Below are 26215 nucleotides of genomic sequence, written 5' to 3'. Positions count from 1 at the left end.
ACAAGTCTTGCAATGTGGCAGGAGATGATGGCCAATGTGCAGCAGAGAGCCATGCGGGGGTCAGCTCTCCTCCTACTGAGCCTTCTTCACCTCTCCCAGCCCCTACTGGTGCACTCCCATTTTTGCCTAAGCTGTATGAGTTTGGTTTCTGGAACTTGCACCCAAACTGTCCTTACTGAAGTGCAAATGACATTATAAACCCAAAGCCCTGGAGACAAATGTGACCTCCCTTCACTCTTGCTCTAGAAGCAAGGCCGGGTGGGCTGAGCTCCCATGCTCAAAACTTGGGTTGTGAAATGCTCCAAGGGGTGCTTTTAGTGAAATTACTGGCAGCACCTAGGACCTGATGGCCAGTTCCAGATGCTAACAAGATGAAGTCGACCAACTGCTCCTTTTTACCACACAAACAACTTTTATTTGCATGTGGCTACTTAGTAAATATGAAACAGTGATCATCCTAGACAGCTGCCCGGCAACAAAAGGGAGACACATGGTGGCTTTTCAAGGTATCAGGTTGCAAAAAAAAAGTATCAGAGTGATCAGAAAGTGAGCAGTGAGCAGTAATGAAGCCAGAATTTTCTTTCCCAGGACTCCTGTAGTTCTGTCCCTGCCCCTGCAAACCCCAGGAGGGGAAAAAGGTTGATACCAAACTGTAAGCACTCGAATCAGTTAAGACAAGCCCCTTTCTCATAATTTACTTCATTCCAAATGACAGAAGGCAAGTGCAGTTACAGGGCTGTGCCCTACTCATCTGGGTCAGCAGAAGAGCCAGCTTTCTTTAGAAAAACATTTACTTTAAAACCAAGCACCTTGATTTGATATTTTAGTGTGCACAACTTTGCCCGTTGAGCCCTGGCCCAACCCCGTGGGCACCACCATTCCGCCAGGCCTCGGAGGGCCACCGGGTGCTTAAGAGAATGTGAGGGGGGTGAGTGCAGGTGGAGGAGCGCGGTTCCTGGGACATGGGTCCTTCACTCCTCGCTGAGATGATGCGGCAGCATTTTCTTCCAATGTGGTTGTGGCAGGAGAATCCTTGGATGTAATGTTTTCACCTTCTTCCCTGAGGGTCTTTTCTGAGGAACCAGGCATTTTCTAGTCCTTAAGAGGTGGGGTCTTGGAGTCCTGACCCAGGCATCTGGCAGCTGTGCAGTTTCTGAGATGTCAGACTCATGGAGGAGCAGGCTATGCCCTTCCCTCCCCATTCCCCACCCGTCAAGCCCCAGGTCTTACTGTATAATGATTTATTTTCCACACACATCTACCCTCAAAATTGGCTTCATGCAGATTTTCCTTGGATCCCAATGCTGGAGAGGAAAGGGGAGGGGAAGTGGGAGGGTGGTGGGCAGGGTGGCTTGACCCTGACAGCCTCCCTGGGAACGCGGGACCGCGGCTCCCTAGCGCAGGCTGAACAAAGACCAGGAACAAGGTCTGTGGATCTGCATTAGATCTGAAGGCCTTGGCGGCACCTCTTCAATTTCAAGAGAATCAGTCTGAGTATTTCCCTGAACCTACTCTAGGGAAGCCCACAGCTGAGGCAAAATTCCTAAACAGGCTTGACAGTGGAGCTGGGATTCTCAACAGTGAGGGCTTTGATGTGAGTTTGCTAGAAGAGCAAGTTCACAGTCAGATAATTCCAAGAGACAGTTACTTTCCCAGGAAAAAGAAAATGAAAGCTTCCTCCTATTCAGTAGAGTGAATTTAAATGTCCAAAGTGTGGTGTCATCGCTTAGTCTGCAAGGAAGCTCTGTTAATCCTGTGGATGTTTTAGTGGATCTTCTGTTTATCATCCAGATGGCAAGCACTGGAAGCTGCTTTTGGGGAGAAATAATCAGGGCTCTCAAAGAGCATTTCCCCCTTGGCCTGGTGCCTGTGCGGTAATAGATGCTGAAGGCATGGAGAATGTAGAGCAGCATGGTGACGAAGGCAAAGAACTCGAAGGAGGTGGAGAGTGACTGTTAGAGACAGCAGTGCCAGCTCCTGCCCACCCCCAGGGACCTTCAGCCCTGCTGCCCAGGAGGGCATGCATGACCCTGCCTCCTAGCCTCCTGCCTGGCCTGAGGGGAGCAACCCCTGGCCAACGACTCCCTCTCCTGGAAACTCTCCATCAGGGTGTCCCTGGGGCTATCCTGGTGTCCTGCCCCGACTGCAGTCTCCGTCTCATCTGCACCCGGCTGTGAAGCAGGCTCGCCTCCACCCCGGCCCTGGGCCCACGTCCCACGCTGACCTCCTGCCCAAGGCCTGCTCTCCTCTGCTCACCTCCAGAAAACCCGTGCTCTGACTGCCCCTACACCTCCACTCGCTGGCCCAGAACTCTGCTCTGAGCGGCTCGTCAGCTCCTTGTGAATGTTCAGACCTCTTCCAGCTCTTCCTGGCTCACACTGAGCCTCTGACGTTTCTTCACAAGCCTCACAAACCCAGTGGGCCCCAGGGTCCTCTTCTCGCCCCGCTTTCTGAGCCTGACGCCTGTGGCCCCTGACTTCTCCTGCCTCCCTTGCCAGCCATGTGCAAAGCCACCCCAAAGACTACTGATTTCCGTGCCTAGCTCATGGGACATGAATTTCTCCCTTGTCTCAGCCACTGGCATCCCAGGCCAGGACTCCTCATGGCCTCACTTTTCCACTTCTGCCTGCCCTGCCCCTCAAATCTGCTCCACGATTTGGGCAGGGCAGGCAGAAGTGGATAAGTGAGGACACTTCTCACTCATGGGGAGAACACGACTGTTTTGCCCCACGTTGAAGCTGTGTGATGGCTCTGCTCTTTTCTCAGGGTAGGGGCCGTCACCTTCAACACGTTTTGGGCCCTGCCAACCATCCCAGCTCCACTCTGCCCCACTGTCCACTCACATGCTCCTCATTCATTCAGTCAGTCAACAAATATCTTTTAAGCACCTGCTTTCCTTCAAGAACAACTGTGGGTATAACAGTGAAGAAAATATTCAAAAATTCCTGCCCTCATGGAGCTTACATTTGAGAGATAAGAAGCAGATGGCAGCAAGATAATAACTAGCACATCCATGGGTTAGATGGAGGTAAATGCCTGAGAGAAAATGAAGCAGGGAAGGGGAAAGCGGAATGCCAAAGTCTCAGAGGAGGGGCCATCAGGGAAGGCCCTGTCAAGATGACAGAAGGAGGCAGGAGCCACCAGGCAGTTACCCCTGCCAAGGTCCCATGCGAGTGCATGTCTGTGTGCTCATGGGCAGTGAGGAGGGTGGTGTAGCTGGGGCAGCTGACCATGGGTGAACAGCAGGGGGCCTTGCCGGGGACAGGCTGGGTCATGGAGGGCCCCAGGGGTCACTTCTGGACTTGCAAGTTTAGGAAGTTAAATTCACCTGATGAGGGGGGAAGGGAGGCAGACAGGCTGGAAGGCAGCTGAGATATTTTGTGGCCACCCCACAGGGTCACAGTGCTCCCTGGAACCCCATACTTACTCTGAAGACAGCACCCCACCATGTACCCCTTCCTCCTGCCATGGCCACATGAGCCTGCAAGAGTCGCCAGGCTGACATGGGGCCTTCTGGCCACAGTGACTGATCCAGGGATGGGAAGAGATGTAGCCTTGGTGTTGGAGTCCTTCCTTGGAAGTTTTCAAGGTAGGATTCAGGAAGGTTAGGCCACTCTGCTATGGTTTAGCTGTGTGTCCCCACCCAAATCTCATCCTGTAGCTCCCATAATTCCCACGTGTTGTGGGAGGGACCCAGTGGGAGATGATTGAATCATGAGAGTGGGTCTTTCCTGTGCTGTTCTTGTGATAGTGAATGGGTCTCATGAGATCTGATAGTTTTAAAAATGAGAGTGCCTCTGCATAAGCTCTCTTTTTGCCTAGTGCCATCCATGGAAGATGTGACTTGCTCCTCCTTGCCTTCTACCATGATTGTGAGGCCTCCCCAGCCATGTGGAACTGTGAGTCCAATAAACCTCTTTCTTTTGTAAATTGCACAGTCTTGCGTATGTCTTTATTGGCAGCGTGAAAATGGACTAATATACACTTCAAAGGAGGAATGTGTCACTGTGAGCTCTCTGCCATGTGAAGGTGCCATTCCACAAGGGAAGGAGAGGAGAGCTGGCTGGTAAGTGGCAGACTCGGGAGGCCCCAGGGGACCTGAAGCCTGGGGGCCCTGCTCTCTCCACCCTGTGGCTGGACCACATTGCCATGGTCCCACAACCAGTACATTACCCCTGTGGGGTTCTGTGATTGACACAAAGGACACTGGAATAGTTCAGTCATGCTGAAGGATGTGGGCCCCATTCCAAAGGCAGTAGGAGCCATTGAAGGATTTTCAGTAGAAGAGAGACACCTGTTCCAATTTGTGTTTTGGAAAAAAAAATTCTGCAGACAATGTGGGGGTGTCTAAGAGAGAGGAAAACTGGGGTGGGAACGATAGAAGGTAAAAGAAGACCCCTGAATGTGGGTACACATGTTTACAGGGACAAGCATCCCTCTCCCCTGCCCCATGGCTCCTTCCACTTGAAGGCTCAGGGTCCATACAGCACGAGCAGAGTTAGGCCTCCTGCACTAAACATCCTCCAGCCAAGACTTGCTGTCCACAGCCAGCTCACTTACCAAGGCTGCCATGTTAATGTAGTAGTTTCTCAGGTCCTGGGCCTCAGACACGATCATGACATGTACTTGTAGGGCAGCAGCGCTCATGTACAGAATGCCAGTGGTCCGATGGTACAGGCTGTCATGGAAATGCAGAGCAGAGCCACATATGGCCATGTCACTCAGGTGAACACTTTCCTTTTTGGCTGCATAGCTGTAAAAAATGAGCAAATGAGGCAGGCCAGCCCCACAAACTCCTGCTTTTTTTGTTTGCTGTGTGATTTGGTTTGGCTCTGTGTCCCCACCCAAATCTCACCTCGAATTGTAATCCCCATGTGTTGAGGGAGGGACCTGGTGGGAGATGATTGGATCATGGGAGCGGTTTCCCCATGCTGTTCTCGTGATAGTGAGGGAGTTCTCATAGGATCTGATGGTTTAAAAGTGTGATACTTCCCCATTCTCTTCTGCTGCCATATAAAGATGCCTTGTTTCTCCTTCACCTTCCACCATGATTGTCTCATGAGACCTCCCCAGCCATGCAGAACTGTGAGCCAATTAAACGTCTTTTCTTTATAAATTACCCAGTCTCAAATACTTCTTTATAGCAGTGTGAGAACAGACTAATACAGAAAATTGGTGCTTAAAGTCAGGCACTGCTATAAAGATACCTGAAAATGTGGAAGTGACTTTGGAACTGGGTAATGGACAGAGTTTGGAACAGTTCAGAGTACTCAGAAGAAGACAGGATTCTGTGGGAAAGTTTGGAACTACCTAGAGACTTGTTGAATGATTTTGACCAAAATGCTGATAGTGATATGGAGAGTGAAATCCAGGCTGAGGTGGTCTCAGATGGAGATGAGGAAATTATTGGGAACTGGAATAAAGGTCACTGTTGCTATGCTTTAGCAAAGAGGCTGGTGGCATTTTACCCCTGCCCTAGAGATCTGTGGCACTTTGAACTTAAGAGAGATGATTTGGGGTATCTGGCAGAAGAAATTTCTAAGCAGTGAAGCATTCAAGATGTGACCTGACTTTTCCTGAAAGTGTACAATCATATGCATTCACAAAGAGATGGTCCAAAACTGGAACTTATGTTCAAAAGGGAAGCAGAACATAAAAGTTTGGAAAATATGCAGCCTGACCATGTGGTAGAAAAGAAAAACACATGTTCTGGGGAGAAATCCAAGCTGTCAGCTGCAGAAATTTGCATAAGTAATGAGAGGCCCCAAGACAAATGGGGAAGATATCTCCAGGGCATTTCAGAGATCTTCTCAGCAGCCCCTCCCATCACAGGATCAGAGACCTAGGAGAGAAAAATGGTTTTGTGGACCAGGCTCAGGGCCCTGTTGCTTTGTGCAGTCCTGGGACACAGCACCCTTATCCCAGCTGCTCCAGCTCCAGCAGTGGAGGCCAAGGTACAGCTTGGGCCATTGCTTCAGAGGGTGTAAGCCCCAAGCCTTGGCAGCTTACACATGGTGTTGGGCCTACAGGCATGCGAAAGGCAAGAATTGAGGTTTAGGAACCTCTGACAAGATTTCAGAGGATGTATGGAAATGCCTGGATGTCCAGGCAGAAGTCTGCTGCAGGGGTGGAGCCCTTATGAAGAACCTCTACTCAGGAAGTGTGGAAGGAAAATGTGGGGTCAGAGCCCCCACACAGAGTCCCCACTGCAGCACTACCTAGTAGAGCTGTGAGGAGAGGGCCACCATCCTTCAGACCCCAGAATGGTAGGTCTACTGACAGCTTGCACCAGGCACCTGGAAAAGCCACAGGCACTAAATGCCGGTTTGTAAAAGCAGCTACAGGGGCTGTACTCTGCAGAGGCACAGGGGTAGAGCTGCCCAAAGCCTTGGGTGCCCACCCTTTGCAACAATATGACTTGAATGTGAGACATGAAGTCAAAGGAGATTTTGGAGTGTTGACATTTAATGGCTGCCCTGGGTTTTGGACTTGCCTGGGGCCTGTAGCCCCTTTGTTTTGACCAATTTCTTCCATTAGGAATGGGAGCATTTACCTAATGCCTGTACCCTCATTGTGTCTTGGAAGTAACTAATTTGCTTTTGATTTTACAGGCTCATAGGCAGAAGAGACTTCCCTTGTCTTAGATGAGATTTTAGACTTGGACTTTTGGGTTAATGCTAGAATAAGTTAAAACTTTGGGGGACTGTTGGGAAGGCATGATTGAGTTTTTAAATGTGAGAAGGCCATGAGATTTGGGAGGGGCTGGGGGTGTAATGATATGGTTTGGCTCTTTGTCCCTACCCAAATCTCATCTCCAATTGTAATCCACATGTATCAAGGGAGGGACCTGGTGGGAGGTGATTGAATCACGAGGCAGTTTCCCCTATGCTGTTCTCATGATAGTGAATGAGTTCTCATGGGATCTGATTGTTTAAAAATATAGCACTTTCACCTCCCACCTCTCTCCTGTTGCCATGTAAGGTGTGCCTTGCTTTCCCTTCACCTTCCACCATGATTGTAAGTTTCCTGAGGCCTCCCTAACCATGAGGAACTATGAGTCAATTAAACCTCTTTTCTTTATAATTTACCCAGTCTCAGGTAGTTCTTAATAGCAGTGTGAGATTAGACTAATATACAGTGTTTTAAACGTAATGTCTATGTCATAAAAAATGGCAGATTAATAAAGATCAGTATGTTTCAGTTATCCAAAGTCAATCTTAGTCTGACATATTAAATGAAAAATTCCAGAAATTAACAATTAAATGTGTGCCTTTCTGAGTATCATGATGAAATCTTGCACTGTTCCACCCTGGGCCACCTGGGATATCATCTCAGTGAATCATCCTTTTGTTCAGCACATCTACACTGTCTGTGCCACCATGTTAGTTGTACCCGTCTGGGCTATCAGATTGACTGTTGTGGTACTGCAGTGCTTGCATTCAAAGAATCCTTATTTTACTTCATAATGGCCCCAAATTGCAAGAGTAGTGATGCTGGCAATTTGGATATGCCAAAGAGAAGTCATAGAGTGCTTTCTTTAAGTGAAAAGGTGAAAATTTTCAACATAATAAGGAAAGAAAAAAGTATGCTGAGGTTGTTAAGATATACAATAAGAATGAATTGTCTATCTGTGAAATTGTGAGGAAGAAAAAAGAAGTGCATGCACAGCATAATCAGGGTTCAGTACTATCTGAGGATTCAGGCATCCCCTGGGGGGTCTTGGGACTTATCCGCCTGAAATAGGGGGAACCACTGTATACTATCTTAGGTATGCTGAAGAATTGTTAACTTTGTATACATGTGATAATGTGAGAAAGTTTGCAGGGTTTTCTGGAAACATACTGAAGTGTGTGGAATAGAATGACATGATGTCTGGAGTTTGCCTTAAAATTCCTTAGTGGGGACAAAAGCTAGATGAAACAAATGTGGTAAGATCTTGATAATGCTGGAATCTTGGTTATGGCTACATGAGGGCCTATAATACAATATTTTGTACTTTTAAATATGTCTTTAATTGTTCAATATGGAACACTTCTAAATGATTTTTTGAGATGATGCAACAACATAAAAATTAATGATGTAATATTAAATGAAAGCATCTACATCCAAAATTATTTGTAGTGTATTTTATATATATATATTTTTTTGTATAAAATTTATGTGGGATATGGAAGCAATAACCTGTCACAGGGATTGTGATAGGGCCTTGAGAATGGAGTGATTTTTTTCCTACTAGCTTTTTGTTTAGTGTTGCTCCAAGGATTTTACCAGGAAGAAAATTTAGGGGAAACACATCAGAATATGCTTGATCACAGGGCATTGTGTATTCTCCTAACACGGAAGGCAGTGAAAGGGAATACAAGGAATGATTTACTCTTGCAGAGAAATGTCTTCATTTTGGCCTGGTAGTAAACATACTAAGATAAAAAGTCTTGGTTCCATAGGAGCCTAGCTCAGGATCCCTCCCTGCCCAGAAAGACCAATTGTCCTCACCCAACCCAGGACATCCACTCAGGAGGAGCCATGCTGCTGGTTCTTACCAGAACTCTCCAGGATTCAAATCTTTTGTAAAATCCAAACAAGGAAGACAACAGGAACACCAGGGAGATGAGAAACAAGGTGAGTGAGACATATATCACCCATCCTTGCAGCAATGGGTTTGCTACCTGTGTGGTGGCTACCAGGATCCAGACCCAGAACTCAAATATCTGGAAGATAAAAGCGTAAAAGAAGGAGCTTCATTAACCAGTGTGGAGCACATTTCCCTTTGCAGGGCATCTCTTTTCTGTCTCTAGTTAAAAGCTCAGGTGAAGTTAGGAGGGAACCAAGGGGGAAATGGAGAAGGAAGCCTGGCCCCTCTGAGTCGTGGTAAAGTCAGATCCGATTGTTAGGAAATTCAAGGGGTTGAAAGGCATGGGCAAGGACTTCATGTCTAAAACACCAAAAGCAACAGCAACAAAAGCCAAAATTGAGAAATGGGATCTAATTAAACTAAAGAGCTTCTGCACAGCAAAAGAAACTACCATTAGAGTGAACAGGCAACCTACAGAATGGGAGAAAATTTTTGCAATCTACCCATCTGACAAAGGGCTAATATCCAGAATCTACAAAGAACTTAAACAAATTTACAAGAAAAAAATCAAAAACCCCATCAAAAAGTGGGCGAAGGATATGAACAGACACTTCTCAAAAGATGACATTTATGCAGCCAACAGACACATGAAAAAATGCTCATCATCACTGGCCATCAGAGAAATGCATATCAAAACCATAATGAGATTCCATCTCACACCAGTTAGAATGGCAATCATTAAAAAGTCAGGAAACAGCAGGTGCTGGAGAGGATGTGGAGAAATAGAAACACTTTTACACTGTTGGTGGGACTGTAAACTAGTTCAACCATTGTGGAAGACAGTGTGGCGATTCCTCGAGGATTGACAACTAGAAATACCATTTGACCCAGCCATCCCGTTACTGGGGATATACCCAAAGGATTACAAATCATGCTGCTATAAAGACACATGCACACGTATGTTTATTGTGGCACTATTCACAATAGCAAAGACTTGGAACCAACCCAAATGTCCAACAATGATAGATTGGATTAAGAAAATGTGGCACATATACACCATGGAATCCTATGCAGCCGTAAAAAAGGATGAGTTCACGTCCTTTGTGGGGACATGGATGAAACTGGAAACCATCATTCTGAGCAAACTATCGCAAGGACAGAAAACCAAACACTGCATGTTCTGACTCATAGGTGGGAATTGAACAATGAGAACACTTGGACACAGTGTGGGGAACACCACACACCAGGGCCTGTTTTGGGGTGGGGGGAGGGGGGAGGGGGGAGGGATAGCATTAGGAGATATACCTAATGTAAATGACGAGTTAATGGGTGCAGCACACCAACATGGCACATGTATACGTATGTAACAAACTTGCACTTTGTGCACATGTATCCTAGAACTTAAAGTATAAAAAAATAAAATAAAATAAATAAATAATTAAAAAAAGGAAATTCAAGGGTTTAATGCAGAAGTCGTGAACAGAGGGACTCTCGACCAACTCTGGCCTGTGAATGTGTCTTCTTGGCTCAAGCAGTATTGGCATATACACTTTTAAACAATTCTGAATAAGTTGCCAACATTTAAAACAGGATATTTCACATGGAAAATCCATATTTGGGTCATTTCTTTAGAAATCCATGGGTCCTGGCCACAGTGTACCCATTTCCCAGGTCAGAGTAGGCTGGAATGAGTTGTGACAGTCTCTTTAAAGAGGACCTGGAGTCCTCAGTGGACCACATCCCCTCACCCCATTAACCTCACAGCATGCTGTGGCACATTCCCCGTTGCTCACTGACACTGTGGAATTGTTTACTAATGAGATAGAGCTTATTTTTGTATATTTGTTAGCCATTAATATTTCCTCCTCTGTAAAGTCTTTTTTATTTTTTTATCAGTTAAGTATTTTAAAATAGATTTTTCTTTTTCTTATTGATTCATAGGAATTCTTGCTAATAGTGCAAATTTCATGGGCTGTCATAAACATTGCAAATATATTCTGCTAGCACTCACATACTTTATGGCTTCCTTTGATTAACTAAGCCTGCAATTTTAATGCAGTTGAATATGTCAGTCTTTTATTGACTATGTTTTTTATAAAGTTTAAGAAATTCTTCTCCATTTTGGGAGTCATGAAGATATTCTTGCATTCCAGATTTTCCTCCTGACATAATTTTCTTTCTTCCTGAAGTGCACCCTTTAGTAGTCTCTTTAGTGAAGGTCAGTGGCTAGTAGTCAGTTTGATTTATTAGAAAATGTCCTTAAATTTCCCCTGACAATTATTTTCTCTCCACACTTCCAAGATATATTTCCACTGTGTTGTATATTTTTTTCATATGATTCTGTTGTATTCTGGCTTCCATTGTTGCCATTGAAAGGTCAGCTGTCAGTTGAACTCTTATTTTGTAGGAATCTCTCTTCCTTATTTGGCTATATTTAGTCTTCACTCTGTCTTTGGCATTCTGCAGTTTGTGAAACAGTGATACCATGTGTTGAGACGTGGATTTTTTTTTTTATTACTCCTGCTTGGTATTCATTCTATATTCAATATCTGAAAATTCCATTCACTTGACCTTAATAGCTTGATTCTGCAATTTGTCACTTCCATTAACTTCCATTCTTGTTCACTTGTTTCCTCTTATGTTTAGTGAATTTTGATTGGAAGCTCATGTCTGTGGGGGTAACTCAGTTTTGAATGATGTATTAGAAACTTTCTAGGCCAAACAACTTCACTCGCTTTTTTTTTTTTTTTTTTTTTTTTTCTTGAGAGAGTCTCTCTCTGTCACTCAGGCTGGAGTGCAGAGAGAGGTTCAATCATGGCTCACTGCAGCCTCCAACTCCTGAGATCAAATGATCCTCCCACCTCAGCCTCCTAAGTAGGTAGGACTACAGGCACACACTACCACACCTGGCCAATTTTTGTTTTATTTTTTGTAGAGACCGGGTCTTGCTGTGTTGCCCAGGCTAGTCTTAAATTCCCAGCCTCAAGAAATGTTCCTGCGTTGGCCTCCCAAAGTGCTGAGATTACAGGCATGAGCCACTGTGCCCTGCCTTCACGCCCTTCTGTATAGCTCAGCCAAAAGATATACAACTTCGGTTCTGCTTTCCAAACTATATCCTTAGCTTTCTGGGACCAGCAGTTCTTATCTTACAACTGGCCAATATATAGACATAGATATGTCACCCTTCCCCTTCTGAGGCTTCCACATGCTGTTGTCTGGCAGTTGGCTTTGGATTTATGGAATATTCACGGTCTCTTTTTTTTTTTTTTTTTTTTTTTTCTTTTATTATTCATGGTCTCTTAAGGAGAAAAAAGAAAAGGGAGATGAGAAGCCAAAAGAGAACAGGAAGTTGACCACAAGGCAGAGACTCCTCAGCAAGGAGTACAATCACAGCTTTATGGGGCCGGAAAACAACTCCAGCAGCGTGGCCACCTCTTAAATCACCAGTTCTGGTAGCAAATTCCTCCTTAACAATCAATATCTAAGTGAATTTTGGAAGTCCTAGGCTGGTCTGAGACTGCTGGAGAATGAGTCAAGGCTGGCTCGTCCTAGGGAGGGGATGGTGAGGGATGGAAGCCGCTGTCCTCTGGCTCCCCGTCAACTGTGCTGTTGCATGTCAATCCCAGTGACAAGGGCTGCTGATGCTTCAGAAAGGTACCAGGGCTCAGATTTAAGGCGCTTGCCAAGAAGCCATGAGAAGTGCATTAAGATGCTGGCCCATGAACAGCACCCAAACAATGCTGGTTATTAGTGGTTTACCAGGTGCTTTACAGTTTATAAAATGCATTCACTCAGACTGCCTGGTTTAGTCCACAGAACAATTCTAACTCCCTTGGAAAGACCAGAGAACTGCCATTTGATACCTTCCACTGCTTACTGCCAGCTCACCTGTGCCAGGCATGGGGACAGCAAGGGAACCTCAGCCCCATCTTGCCAGTCAGTGCCTGCAGAGGGGTCCCGGTGCCCCTCTTGCCATCAGAAGCTTCCCTGCCCAGACACAGCCATATGCATGTTACTTACATTTGCACATTTAATATTTGCCACAGTCCACGAGATAGTCTGTACCAGAGGGGACTGGGGCCTGAGGTCACACAGGCAGTGTGTGGTGGGACTTGGACATGGTGTAGGACACTTGTGGTTCTTGCCCCGAAACCAGATTTCAAGGCCAAGGGCGGGGCCAGATAGAGGCTCCTAGAATGTGCCAGAGGGTGGCCTGCTACAGCCTCAGCCAAGGTCTGCCTGGGGCATTAGGGGCCTTGATGGGGATATCATGCCTGCAGTCTCAGGGAGCCCATCAGCGGCCTCCTCTCTCTGGGTTCCAGCTATGGCTTAGGGATCCCTGTCCTACCTTTCACAACAGGCCAGGGGCCTCTGAACATTTGGGAATCTGCTCCAACATCGTGGGAACCTTCCTGCAATGGCTTCAGTGTTGCAGAATCAATGTTCTGCAGAAGAAAGTCACTCACTTCTTATTTCCACACCACTCTACCTCCTAAACAGCAGGAGGGACCAGAGCCCAGGGCTGCAGGCGGATTGAAACCCAGTAAAGTTCATGATCTCATTTCTGTCTCAAGTAGTCTAGGTTGGACTCCTTATAGTTATGAAAACTTTGAGTATTTGTTTTTACTTTTTCTTAAAGCTCATGTGGTGGGCTAAACTGCCTTCCCATTTTAATGCTTATTTTTGTATCTCAACAGAGCTGGAGATATTTTTCAATGGTTAAGGCTGGCCCTCAAAGTGGAGAAATATTTGATTACAGTGAGCCATTTAGAGCAAGTAGATTTCAAGCACAACATTGGCAAACTCCCTTTCTATAAGAAACACAGTCTTATATAAATTTTCCAAAAGGCTGAACTGAAACTTGAAAGGATGTCTTAAGGAAAGATGGATATTAACAATAGGTTTTTAAAACCTATTCTTCTCTAGAACATGGAGAAGAGCTCCTTCATGTTTAGAAAGTTGGTTAAGAACTAGAATATAAGAACTGGGGTAACAACACTCAGATTCAGATTCCAATCTGGAATCTGGAAGTCCAGGAAGAAAGGGCTGATGCCAGATTTGGATAGGGAGGTTGAACCTGGATGTTACCACACCAGATAGAGAGAAAACTTCCAAAGGCTCCTCAGGTCCGGTCAAAAGGACTCAGCAGGCTCCTGTTGGCCAAAGAAGGGTCCACTTGGGCTTCTTATAGCTACAATGGATTGGAATGCACCAACTAAGGTGAAATCCACGAGTTCAAAATGATACTTAAAACAAAAACTTCTTTGGTTACTTTTGGAGGATGCTTATTATTTTGAAAACTGCTTTAAAAGAAAAAGAAGCCAGCAAAAAATGTGTTGTGGGGGCAAAGAGCTTCTGAAATACGCGCATACCTGAGCACTACCCTCCGGGTGGCACTCCAAGTCCTGCTACTCCTAGAACCCTTTGGGGACTTCAAGAAAGCCCCAGGGTCTGGGTCCTGCCCCAGAGAGTCTGCTTGAACAGGTAAGGGAGGCTGCATTGTTGAGAGTTCCCCAGGTGGGGTGGCCAGGGCTGAGAAAGCCTGAGGCCAGCTCTCTGCTTCTACTCTCACCTCCAGTCCATGCACCATGCAGCAACATTCCTCCTGGGTTTGAATCCCAGCTCTTCCTGGTGGGTAGGCCATTTAGCTTGTCTGTGCCTCTGTGTGCCTGTCTATCAAATAGAGGAGGTGGGGGTCTCATTGGCTCTTCTATCATCCGGCCCTAGTGAGGGTTTGGTGAGTCTGCTGGCACACGGTGAATGTTGGCTGTAGTAGCCATAACCATTTGGAATGGCACAGAGGGCAGGAAGAGATTTTCCATGAGAAAGATACAGAGGAGGGAATGTCCAAGAGAGGCCTCTCTAAAGGATGGGAAATTCACTTTTGGAAAGGAGAGATGGGAGATCAATCAGCTGGGTTGGCAAGATAACATTTAGAGGGCACAGACCCTTCTTATGAGTTGATGATGGCTTTGGTTACCAAGAAAAATGTACCTATACACACACACAACTTTTGCCTACAAATCTAAGGACTCACAGACCCCCCAGTGTCCATCTGCAACCCCAACAGTTGAAGTCCATTGCCACCTCCAGGTTAAATAACTGTCATCAACGACTCTATTATTTTGGCAATATTGATCAAAACATTAAATGCCCATACTCTTCAACCAAATAATTTCACTTAATGGAATTTGTCCTACAAATGATGCATGTGAGCAAAATGACAAATATAAAAGTTGTTTATTGCAGCCTGTTGACTACAGAAAAGCTAGGAAATGACTTCTTCATCCACAGGGGACCAGTTAAATCAATTGTGTCTACAAAGTGAAACACTCTGCAATCTTCAAAAAAAAAAAAAAGAGAAATTCTATATCCCAAAATGGAACAAGCTCCAATAATTTGTAAAGACACAGACCAGTGTACCAAGTGTGCTATGATTTGTGCAGAAAAATAAGAAAATGCACGTGTGAGTATCTGTCTATATGTGCATTTGTTGCAGGTGAACAGAATATTTCCAGAATGAGACCCAGTCAGCCAGTCAGTGCCTTGGTCTCGGGGAAGCAGAACCTCTTGACTTGGAGACAGTTTTGAATGTAGGACCATATTCATGTTTACATAAATCCAAAACAAATAACATGTACATTTAAAAACAAAAGAAAGCCGCGTGGGCATTGGAGTCTCACGGAGAATTCTAATGGGAAGAGATAAGGAGGATGGCCTTTGGGGAGAGTGGATCTGCTCACCTGCACAGAGCAGCTGGAAGCCCCTCATGGGCGGGAAAGGGGCTGCTGCAGGGGCCGGGATCACACACTGAGGTTCTGAGACAGACGCTGCCTGAGTAATGATGCCCTGGGAATGGTGAAGGATATGTCAAAAAGATGCATGGTCTCAGATGTGTGTGTCCAGGGCTCGGGGCTGTGGCTGGGAGGTGTGGGTTTGGGGTGGGGCAGACAAGGAGCTGAGAAGCAGAGAGGCATGCCAGGGGTGGGTACCCAGTGGCAGGTTTTTCTCCATAGCTGGGCATTGCTTCAGCATGACAGGTTTCATGTACTGCCAACCCCAAATTCCTTTTCTTACTGCTTTTCTTAATTTTCATGACAGCTTTGCCTCTTCTTCTCTTCCCTGGCACTCAGGTGACCACAGGCTTCATAAAGCCTAAAAAACTTCAGGCTGAGAGGAAAAGACCGCAGTCAAGATGGGTGCGGCTCATGTCATCAGCACACAGGTGAGCTGGGGTCTCCTGGTCCCGTCACGGGCCAGGCAAGAATGGGCTCTGCAAAGGACACACACGGGCATTGCCCACGGCGGGAACCTGGATGTCCCGAAGGCTCCCTCTGCCGTTGTGATGTTTCAGGATGAAGGAAACGATTGTCCCTCGCATTCACGTATGCAGAGTGCATGCTGTTGAAGTCCAGGCTCTCTTGCCTACTATATACCTCTCTCTCTTTTTAAAAATTGTGGTTAAGTACATAAAACAAAACCCACCATCTTAACCATTTTTCAGTGTACAGTTCAGTGGCATTAGTGTTCATTCACACTGTCATGCATGCATCACTGCCATCCATCTCCAGAGTGCTTTCCATCTAGCATATCTGAAACTCTGCACCCATTAAACAACAACTCCCCACTCTTCCCTCCCCACAGTCCCTGGCAACCACCATTCTACTTTCTATCTACTCTGGGTACCTGATATGAATGGAATCGTGCCATATTTGTCCTTTTGTGACTGCGTTTTCTCGCTTAGCATAATGTCCTCAAAGTTCATCTGTGCTGTAGCATGTGTCAGAATTTCCTTCTTTTTCAAGGCTGAATAATATTCCATTGCATATGTGTGTCACAGTTGGTTTATCCACTCATCTGCTTATACACACTTGGGTTACTTCCACGTTTTGGCTATTGTAAATAATGCTGCTATGAACACGGGTGTCCAAATAGCTCTTCGATGCACACTCCTGAAAAGGAAAAAACAGCTGGGTGCAGTGGCTCACACCTGTAATCCCAGAACTTTGGGAGGCCAAGGTGGGGATCACTTGAGCCCAAGGGTTCAAAAGCAGCCTGGAAAACATGGCAAAACCTTGTCTCTAAAAAAATACAAACATTACCCAGACATGGTAGCACATGCCTGTAGTCCCCGCTACTCAGGAGGCTGAGATGGGAGGACCACTTGGGCCTGGGAGGCAGACAGCCTTGATTGTGCCACTGAACTTCAGCATGGATGACAGAGAGAGACCTTGTCTCAAAAAAAAAAAAAAAAAAAGGGAAAAAACAAGACAAGGCCTCTCCTGGGGCTGTGCTTCAGACCCCATCAGGCAGTTGCCATGCAAAATGCCTCAAGAGTCACAGCTCTGTCAAACAGATGTGCACATGTTCCTGCCACTGTAGTATCCCTTGGGAGTTTGGTTCTGTTCACGCAAAATGAGTGGGAGTTTGGTTCTGAACACGCAGCACTAAGGGGACCTTGAAAAGGACACCTTACAGTATGAGAACTCAAACAGGAAGGTAGAGTGTCACCTTGCTTCACCTCAGCTGGGAATGTGTGTGTGTGTCTGGCAACTCAAGTTTTTCGCTGCTCTGAGCATGTCAATGACTGTGAAAGTGCCAAGTGTATTAATTTGGGGGTTACAAATACATCTTAGCAAGTGGGTGAATTTGCAAATACAGAATCCAGGAGTTATGAGGGTCCACTGTATTTTCAGCGTCAAAATTATCTTCCATCAAGTTGATAAAACCTCATTTACTCAATTAGGCCCTAGTCAGGGTATGTGGAGTGTTCTAGCTTTTTCCTGTTACAAATGATGCTGCAGCGAATACCTTGTTATAGAGAGAGTTCTCTCATTATAAACTGTTTCTGTGGAGTGAGTTCCCCAACTGGGCTCTCACCAGTAAAGGGATGTCGCTGCCCATGCCATTAGGCTCACCACATTCCCTACTAGGGACACATACTTGACTTTGTCCTGGTCAACGAGACAGAGGGAAAGTCTTCCTCGTGCCTAAGAAGGGGGCACAGGGCACAATGGTCCCTTTCTTGCTCTGGCCATTACTCTGCAGTGGTGAACCTGGAGCTATGAAATGGAGGAGGAGAAAGATGAAAGGAGCCTGCATCCCAGATGACACGACCGAGCTGCTGACCCAGATTGCAGGACACGAGATAGTGCATTTCCCTTCTGTTAAGGCCAGTCCCAGCCAGTGACAGCCCTTTCACAGCACTGTTGAGGAGCCCCTGGTCGCCCATACCCCTCACCCTCTCTTCAAACACTCCACTGCCTCCCACGACTCCCAGGCCAAACTCAGGGCACCCACCCTCTGCCTTTATGCCGGGCTCCCCAAGCCTCCACCACTTCCCCCAGCCCTGGGACTGGCAAACTGTGAGTGAGACTCATTCATGGATTGTGACTTCATTTAGTGGATTATCAACCAGTCTTAAAAACTGAAGCCAACTAGGCATAATGGCTCACACCTGTAATCCCAGCACTCTGGGAAGCTGAGGTGGGAGGATTGCTTGAGGCTAGGCATTTGAGGCCAGCCTAGGCAACAAAATGAGATCCTGTCCCTAGAAAACATTTCAAAAAATTAACTGAGCATGGTGATGCACACCTGTAGTCCTAGCTACTTGGGAGGCTGAGTGGGAGGATCCTTTGAGCCCAGGAGTTCGAGGCTGCAGTGAACTATACTTGTCAGCCTGGGTGACAGGGCAAGACTCTTTGTCTCTAAAAACAAAACAAAACAAAGCAAAAAAAACTTAAGCAGACTAGGATATAAAGTATAGGAGCGTATTGTGTATAGGAAAGGGAAATACTGTTTCCTGGATCTTTTGTTTCACTTACACACACACCCGCACCCGCCTGTAGTGAACCAGGTTGCGATGGGAATCTCTCTTTTTGTGGATGAGTTTGTGGAAGCCCTTGCTCCACTGTGCCTTCCTTCCTGCTCACCCCTGGACCATTCCTCCCCTTCACAGCACTGTCCCATGGGTAGGCCACAGCCCAGCACGGGCCCCAGCCTGGTGGCTGCGGCAGAAGCCCCATCCCAGGGCCTGAGGGGCCATGCGGGGGCCTGGGTGGGAGTGGGAGCTGCTGAGGAAGGTGAAGGGAAGTGTGAGATGACAGGCCTGCTGTCAGGGAGAGTGGGAGGAGCCCTGGAGTGCCCTACCTCTGTGGGGCTGGAACTCCCTGTACCCGAGCTAGGGTCTTCCACACACATGCTCCTACCCCAAGTGCCACAGCTGGAGGCCAGGGACCCAGCGAGGCTGTGCTGGGTGCTCCTGGGCAGGGCTCACCTGACTGCAAGTCTCCCTGTGGGTGGCTCAGAGACCCAGAGCCCACCTGGGTGCTGCTTACAGCCCATGAGGCAGCTCCCAACCCCGTGTCACTGGCCCTGCGGCCTCATGAAGCCTGAGCAGCCATCCTTATCTCCTTTGTGCTTTGAATACAGGAGGATGCTGGCTCTAAAAGGCAGAGGGGCATCCTCAGTTACCCAGTAACTGAGGCATGGCAGGCCTGTCTCCGGCACCCCAAGAGGACCCTGAAAACAAGTTGTATTGCACGAAAGTTCCACACTCTACAGTTCAACCTAGCGCACTTCCAAACCCCGAGTCACTGCGTCCTGACTCATGGAGGGAGAATTTCCTTTTTATGTGGCTTTAAGACTAGCAGGAAATTGCCAGCCCACACCCCGAAGGCCTCCAGTGAGGGCCGGGTCTCATCTCCCACTGGATAACAGTGTGGGTGGGAACTTCCATCCTGGCTGAGCAAGTCATATCAGGGGGTCCTTGGCACTCATAAGCACTCACAGAATGGGGCTGGCAGTGCGCCCGGCCTCCCTGGGATGGGTGCAAGGCGGGCAGATCACAAGGAAGAGCAGTCTGGGAGGGGCCCTGAGTTAGGGCCAGGCCTCCCCATTCCTGCTTCCTCCTCCCCGAGGACCATGTCTGCCCATTCCTCTTTTATTTTCTTTTGGTATATATAAAATTTTTCATACCATTATAATTCCTCTTTTTTTTAAAAAAATACATATGTATGTATAACTTTCTTAGTAATTTCTGTAGTTACTGAATCTGGAAGGAAAACTAAGAGGCCACCAGGCAGGCAGTGTGATGGAAGGAGTGAGGGGAGAAGGAGCATCCACGCAGAGGGAACAAAATGTGCAAAGACAAGGGTCAGTGAGGACGTGGTTTGTACAGGTAAATTCGAGGAGCTTTGAGGGCTGACCAGTAATCCTGGCTCTGGGGAGGTGTTGAGAGAAGAGAAGGGAAAGGAGGAGCCATGTAATGAAAAGCCGTGCTCACCATCGCTAAGGACTCTGGACTTAACCCGACAGTGGGGTTTTTTTTTTTTTTTTTGAGAGGGAGTCTCGCTCTGTCCCCCAGGCTGGAGTGCAGTGGCGCGATCTCGGCTCACTGCAAGCTCCACCTCCCGGGTTCATGCCATTCTGCCTCAGCCTCCTGAGTAGCTGGGACTACAGGTGCCTGCCACCACGCCCGGCTAATTTTTTTTTTTTTGTATTTTTTAGTAGAGACGGGGTTTCACTGTGTTAGCCAGGATGGTCTCGATCTCCTGACCTTGTGATCCGCCCGCCTCGGCCTCCCAAAGTGCTGGGATTACAGGCTTGAGCCACCACGCCCGGCTGACAGTGGGGGTTTTTAGGCAGTGGAGTGGCATGATCAAAGCCATTGCTGGCTGCAGGGAGGAGGCTGGGATGAACGAGGCAGAGTTTGGGCTGGGGCATCAGTTATGAGTCTATAGAAATGGTTCAGGCAGGGGTCTCAGCTTATTGTAAGGCTTTCTTTAAAGTTGATGGAATGTTTTCTTCCCAGTTTCAAGGCACAGCAAGTGTCAGTTGTGAGAGATGTTTTGCTACCACTTCTATTGCTCACAGCAAGGCAAAATGTCAGTCTAGATTCAAGGAGGTGGAGAAATAGATTCCACTTCCTGATGACAGAAGGAATGAATGCAGAGTTTGCAACTTGTCTGTTAAAGGGAATGACAAAGATGCAAGAAGAGTTAAACTAAAGTTCATTCAGCTGGCAGCATCCAATCCAGTGGTGGGTGGCAGCAGTGCCAGGAATAACATTCAGGCAGCAGCATTAATAGTGACATTTTTTGTTTTTCAGAATGTTTTAGGGTAGAACCTTGGCCGTATTTCCAGCTTACCAGCTTCCCTTGTTTTCACCTATTTTCTGAGCCTGATTTTTCAGACTTCCCATTCACTTTGGAGTTGCATGATATCCTTTTAATAAATGCCCTTTCTGCTTAATTTAGCCAGAGGTCACTTCTGTTGTTTGCCTCTAAGGGTGCTGACTGATTCTTTGGTCAATAAGATAATCACTAAGGACTTACAGTAAAATAAACAAGATAATTTACCAAAGAGCAAATGCAGGTGGGTAATAAACTCCTGAGAAATGTCTCACCTCACTTACGATAAAAACAAAACACATCTAAATTAAAACAGTAAAACCAGATGCCTTTTTGTTTTTGCCTTTACAATTTGCAAATTCATCTAATCACAGCTGCAGAGGGTATGGTGAGACAAGCTTTCTTTAACTGCTAGTGGGATAGTAAACGGACCTAACCTTTTTTCCTGGAGATTTTTTGGCTATATGTACTAAGATCTTTGTCACTTCCAGGAATCTAGTCTAAGCAAATACTTAGAAGTATGGAAAGAAATTTATGCACGAAGATGTTCATATTTTAGTAAAAATTGGAAACTTGAATGAAATGAGGCAATTAAGATGTGATATAATCAGATAATAAGCAGAAGCAACCCTTAAGAAAGGTTTATGAAGATCTGAGGATTGGCCAGGCGTGGTGGCTCACACCTGTAATCCCAGCACTTTGGGAGGCCAAGGCGGGCAGATCACAAGGTCAGGAGTTCGAGACCAGCCTGAACAACATGGTGAAACCCTGTCTGTACTAAAAATACAAAAATTAGCCAGGCGTGGTGGCAGGTGCCTGTAATCCCAGCTACCGGGAGGCTGAGGAAGGAGAGTTACTTGAACCCGGGAGGTGGAGGTTGCCGTGAGCCGAGATCATGCCACTGCACTCCAGCCTGGGTGACAAAGCAAGACTCCATCTCGGGGCGGGGGAGGAAAGAGCTGACAATTATAGGAAAACCCTAATGGAATAATATTGAGTGATACATTGTTAAGTAATAAATTAACCAAAAATTACACATGTGACATTTATCATTCATGATCCAGTGGGGAAAATAAGCTACCCTGGACATTTTAAACAAAGGGAATTTATTGTGGGAAATGCTTCACAGGTGATGAAGAGCAGAGACCCAATCATCATGGAAGCAGCCCAGAGATGAGTCACAGCAGGAAGCCACTCCACCCCCAGGGCTGCAGAAAGTGGCACTGGGAGAGCCCAGAGGCTGGGCACTTGGTGGCAGCTAGAATCATGGAGGAGATGCAGCACTGATGCAAAACTGCTTCCTAAAGGAGAGAGAGGGTCAAGTACTCTGCCTTATCCCTTCTTTTCACTACCCAGTCTCTTGCTGGTGTCTCCCACTGGCCATATCCAGCCGGAAGCCAATTGCCAATGGAACCATGGACAGGAAACGGATCTGAGTAGATGGACAATGACCACCACACAGCATGATCTCGACTAGATAAACATGATGCATGTTAAATGGTATTAAAAGTACTTACTTTTGCTGATAGGGCTATATATGGCTTTTAGTTTCCTATGTTTTTCTGTATTTTCTAAAGAAACTGATCAATATTATTAAAATTAAATAAATGGAATGTGTGTTTGTGGCAGATACAATAACGTTTTTAAAAAGATAATGTGTATGTAGGGATAGATGGGATGTTGTTAAACAACAGACTTTTATATGCTGTGTCTCCCTGTGCTCCCTCCAGCTTTAGTCAGTGGCCCTAAAAGGGCTAGTGTCCTGGCTGCATGGGGCCAGCAGGGGGCGATCCAGTCTAGCACAAGGCCTTCCTTGACCGGCGGACTGTGGCTGGGATTTCCTTGCATTTCAGAGCAGGACCCTAGGGCAGGTGTCATCCTGTCAGCTAGCTCCTGCCCCCAAGAGGTTTGTCTCTGTCAGCCTCCATCTCGGAGCTGACCCCTCCTCCCATTTCAGGCAGGCTGTTACCAGGACTCATGAGAAAGCCAAGCCAAACACCACTGGCACTCGAGGGTCCTTCCTTGTTCCTTTGGGTGATTGGCACGGGTGTCCACTGAGCCCAGAGCCTCACTGTGCTCATTATGTGTAGCCTAAGGGCACTTGCATGGAGGTGCCAGTGGTCACTGCTTAGAGCTCTCAGCCCTAGATGGCGTATCACAGTTAATGCTCCATAAAACCCATAGTGGCTTTTCCCTAGTAAGCCTCAAATCGCTGCAAGCAAGGCTTCATATATGAGAGTTTCTGCTGTCTCCTGGAGCCATCTCACCCAAAGCCACTGACTCTGGGAGACCAGCCCAGGCCACAAACCAGCAAAGCACCAGTTATAGTTAGAGCTGCATTATGAAGTGGCCAGAGGACATTTCTTTGCAGTGAGATGTGTATCGTGAATGTTTGGGGCCTGTGCTCGCCTAGTCCTCATCTTTGCTCTTCTAGGTACACAAAGCCATCCCATGGCTGCAAATGTTAGCTGGGCTGGGCTCCCTACTTGCCTCAAGCCCCTTCCTAGACCCTTCAGGCACATGCTTTTCCCTGGACATTTACAGACAGGTCCTCGGAGGTCAGAGCAGGCTGTCCTAGGGAGCAGGGAGGCTTCCTGGGGAGGTCAGACTCCAAATAGTGGATATGGCAAAAATGCAGCTGCAGCCTCGTGAGGAGCCGCCCTGGGCTGCCACTAGGGCTCCCACAGTGTGCGCTGCCAACCTGCTGCCCATGCAGAAACTCTGGGGTAAGAGCTGGCTTCTGGAGTCCCACCCAGGCTGTGTGTCCCTCACAGTTTGCTCTGTGTCTATGTGTGTGTGTTGAGGGGATATTATTGGACAATTCAAGGGAGGCTCAGTGAGGAGGAAGGAAAATTTCATGTAATTCTTTCTGGTTTGTCTTTCTCAACCCCCTCCTCCTGCCTACTCCCTAACTGAGAGAGTGTACTATTATTTGTGTGACTCTTTTTTTCCTCCAATACATGTATAAGGTTGTATAATTATGCTTTTCTGTTTTGGAAAATGACTTAAAATCATTTAAAGAAAAAGCTTACTTAGGTGAAATGTAGATAAAGAGATTGTGTCAGCAAAATATAATTCTTAAGGGTAACAAGGGCCATGGATGCAATTTTAATTGTGAAAAATAAGCAGGATTTCATCAAAGTAAACTATTGCAGGTGAGAAAAGTTGAACTGCTGTAAATAAGCATTATCCTGGGCTGATAATGCTTACAAATGTTGATCCTGAAAATTCTTCAGGTACCTTTCAGAGCTGAGAGTTGTGCTCTCTGGGGTGACAGTCAAAGGAAATTGGGTCCTTTTTAAAGCATAATTTTCTTGAGTTTTTAGTACATTCTTATTTTTTATTGAAATATACGATAAAAATTCATCATAATACACTCTTGCTCCTAAAAGAGATTGCTGTATCATAGGACATGTGTGCATATGAAATTTTATATTTATGTTGAAAAGTTTTGAGGAGAAAAGAAGAATCCTTTCTCTAAGTAACTTTATAGATTTTGTTTTTAATTGCATGCATACAACAAGTTCTCATTAATTATAAGTTCAGTTCATGGGCAAAATATATTTTCTGTGTGCCCCTTTCTATAGGAAACTTACTGGATTATTTCTAATTCTGAGTCTGTATCTGAGTAATAATGACAATAAGCAAATGATCCCAAATATATTTATATAAGTAAGAGATTGCATTCTAGAACTTATTTTTTGAATAATTTTCTATAATTAAAATGACAAACACTTTTACAATCTGAATTTCATAGTAAGGATAATTCTAAACAAATTTTGAAAGTTTTGGTTTTAGAAAAAGTTCAAGAACTATTTGGCTCTGCACGGAGAGCTTATACAAGTTTTATCTCTAAGCCCTAGCTTCTTGCTATGCCTTTATTAACAACATACCAGTTTCGGGGTTAAAAACCTACTTTAGAACTAAAATATTTTCTTAAAAATTTAAAAAACTTACTTTAGAGCTAAAATATTTTATTAAAAATTTCTCAGCCTGGGGGATATGGAGTGGTAGAGAGAATTACTTCCCATGGCTACTCCCTTGCACTGTTTGAATATTTTACCAAATGCATGCATTGCCTTTCCAAAAGAAATGGAAACATTTTCAATAATCAAATCAGTAAAATTTCTGATGCTTTTCAGTTTTTTTATACCTACTTTTGCCTTTTTGAATATTCTCAAGAATGGAACTAGACAAATGTAAGTGACAAATTAGAGAGAAGTGACTTTAACTTAAACATGCATCTGTGCCCAGACATACCCTTGTTAATTTATTAATATTTTAGACAATTGTCAGAATCTAAAGTATTTCCAGTTCTCAATCTAGAATGGCTAAACTTATTTTTTATGGTTCTACATGCCACTTGACAATAAAAGATCACTTATGATTCTAAGAAGCATTTGTCTCTCAAGTGGCATTGTAAATCAGCACAATCTTTTGAAAAGGAATTTAGTAACACATTTCAAAAGCCATGAAAATTCCACTCCCTTTAAGTGAATGATTTCAGTAAATTTAAAAGTCAAACATTAGAAGGCATGCCATGTTGCCTTTCACAAAAATAATTCTGCTACCATCCCTGGAAGCTGTTGTTAGAAGGTCATGTTCAATAAGCTTACAATGTTTTCCTGATCATTGTTTGTGTGACTATTAAAATTTCACCAGTATTGGGGAATTTTTAGCTTTCAGATCATTTAGTTCAAACTGTTAGGAAGCAATTAGCTCTTACGTTCCTCTGGTTAGTGAAAGTATTTTACTTTGGGTGCAGGAGCAGGGTCTCTGGGGCCGTGGAATGATCCACACAGGCCCTGGCATGGGAGGGACTGGTTCCATCTCAATCTGAAAATCAGACAAAGGTTTATTTCTTACTTCTGCTATGCAATGTTGGCAGGTTGTTCTGACTCTTTTTCCCATTCCTGAATATTACTTGTTGTATAATAAAAATGATATTCTAACAAAATTTTAAAGAAAAAAAATTTGCAATCTTGCACTTTAATGCAACCATAGTCTTAGCATTTTTGTCCGTGTTCTCTTTTCAATCTTTGTTTGTAAACACATATGTTTCTACATAGAGCTGATTGTAAGAGGTATAGAATTCCACACTTTATAAATGCCTCGTTAACTTATTGTTTTCCATGTTGTCACATAGACTTCAGGGGCCTCCTCTCAACTGACTGCAAATTACCCACTGAGTTGGTGCCCCATTATGTCCTCGGTCATTTCTCCTATCGTTGAACATTTAGAACTTTTCTAATGATTGACTTTTAAATTTCTTGAAATTATTGAGTTAAAGGGAGCAGAATTTTAGCAACTTTTGTTATGTGTCACTAAATCCCTTTTCAAAAGATTGTACTGATTTACAATGCCAATTAAACGTTTTACAAGTATTATTTTCCAACTGTGTGAGAATTATTTTTGTTTATTTCCATACATCTCTATCTCTCCTCTCCAACCAGCAAAAAAAAAAAAAAAAAAAAGTACTCAAGGGTGAATTAGGATATAGACATACATATAT

General features: G+C 45.4%; 1 protein-coding gene across 1 annotated transcript; it reads right to left on the bottom strand.

Moving 5' to 3' along the window:
- Positions 1–389: 389 nt before the first annotated feature.
- LOC129029995 (uncharacterized) lies at positions 390–15953 on the bottom strand. The gene is made up of 4 exons (XM_063649024.1): positions 15861–15953; positions 8542–8708; positions 4561–4684; positions 390–1931 (listed from the first exon to the last, which is right to left on the bottom strand). Exons 1-4 carry the CDS (start codon positions 15951–15953, stop codon positions 1575–1577), a joined length of 741 nt encoding a protein of 246 aa, XP_063505094.1. The 3' UTR covers positions 390–1574.
- Between the last annotated feature and the right edge of the window lie 10262 nt (positions 15954–26215).

This window comes from Pongo pygmaeus, chromosome 12, assembly GCF_028885625.2.
Source record: "Pongo pygmaeus isolate AG05252 chromosome 12, NHGRI_mPonPyg2-v2.0_pri, whole genome shotgun sequence".
In the NCBI taxonomy this organism is placed as follows: Eukaryota; Metazoa; Chordata; class Mammalia; order Primates; family Hominidae; genus Pongo; species Pongo pygmaeus.
The sequence above is the reverse complement of the archived record's forward strand: the minus strand, read 5'-3'. Positions and strand labels throughout refer to the sequence as shown.

What these genes read in the sequence shown, in the direction of transcription:
- LOC129029995 (XM_063649024.1), bottom strand. Translation starts at nt 15,953, where the DNA reads ATGCGAGGGACAATCGTTTCCTTCATCCTGAAACATCACAACGGCAGA. An exon ending in CCGCCGTGGGCAATGCCCGT is followed by an intron (nt 8,709 to 15,860) that starts GTGTGTCCTTTG and finishes TTTATCTTCCAG; the next exon opens with ATATTTGAGTTCTGGGTCTG. An exon ending in TTTGAATCCTGGAGAGTTCT is followed by an intron (nt 4,685 to 8,541) that starts GGTAAGAACCAG and finishes TCTGCATTTCCA; the next exon opens with TGACAGCCTGTACCATCGGA.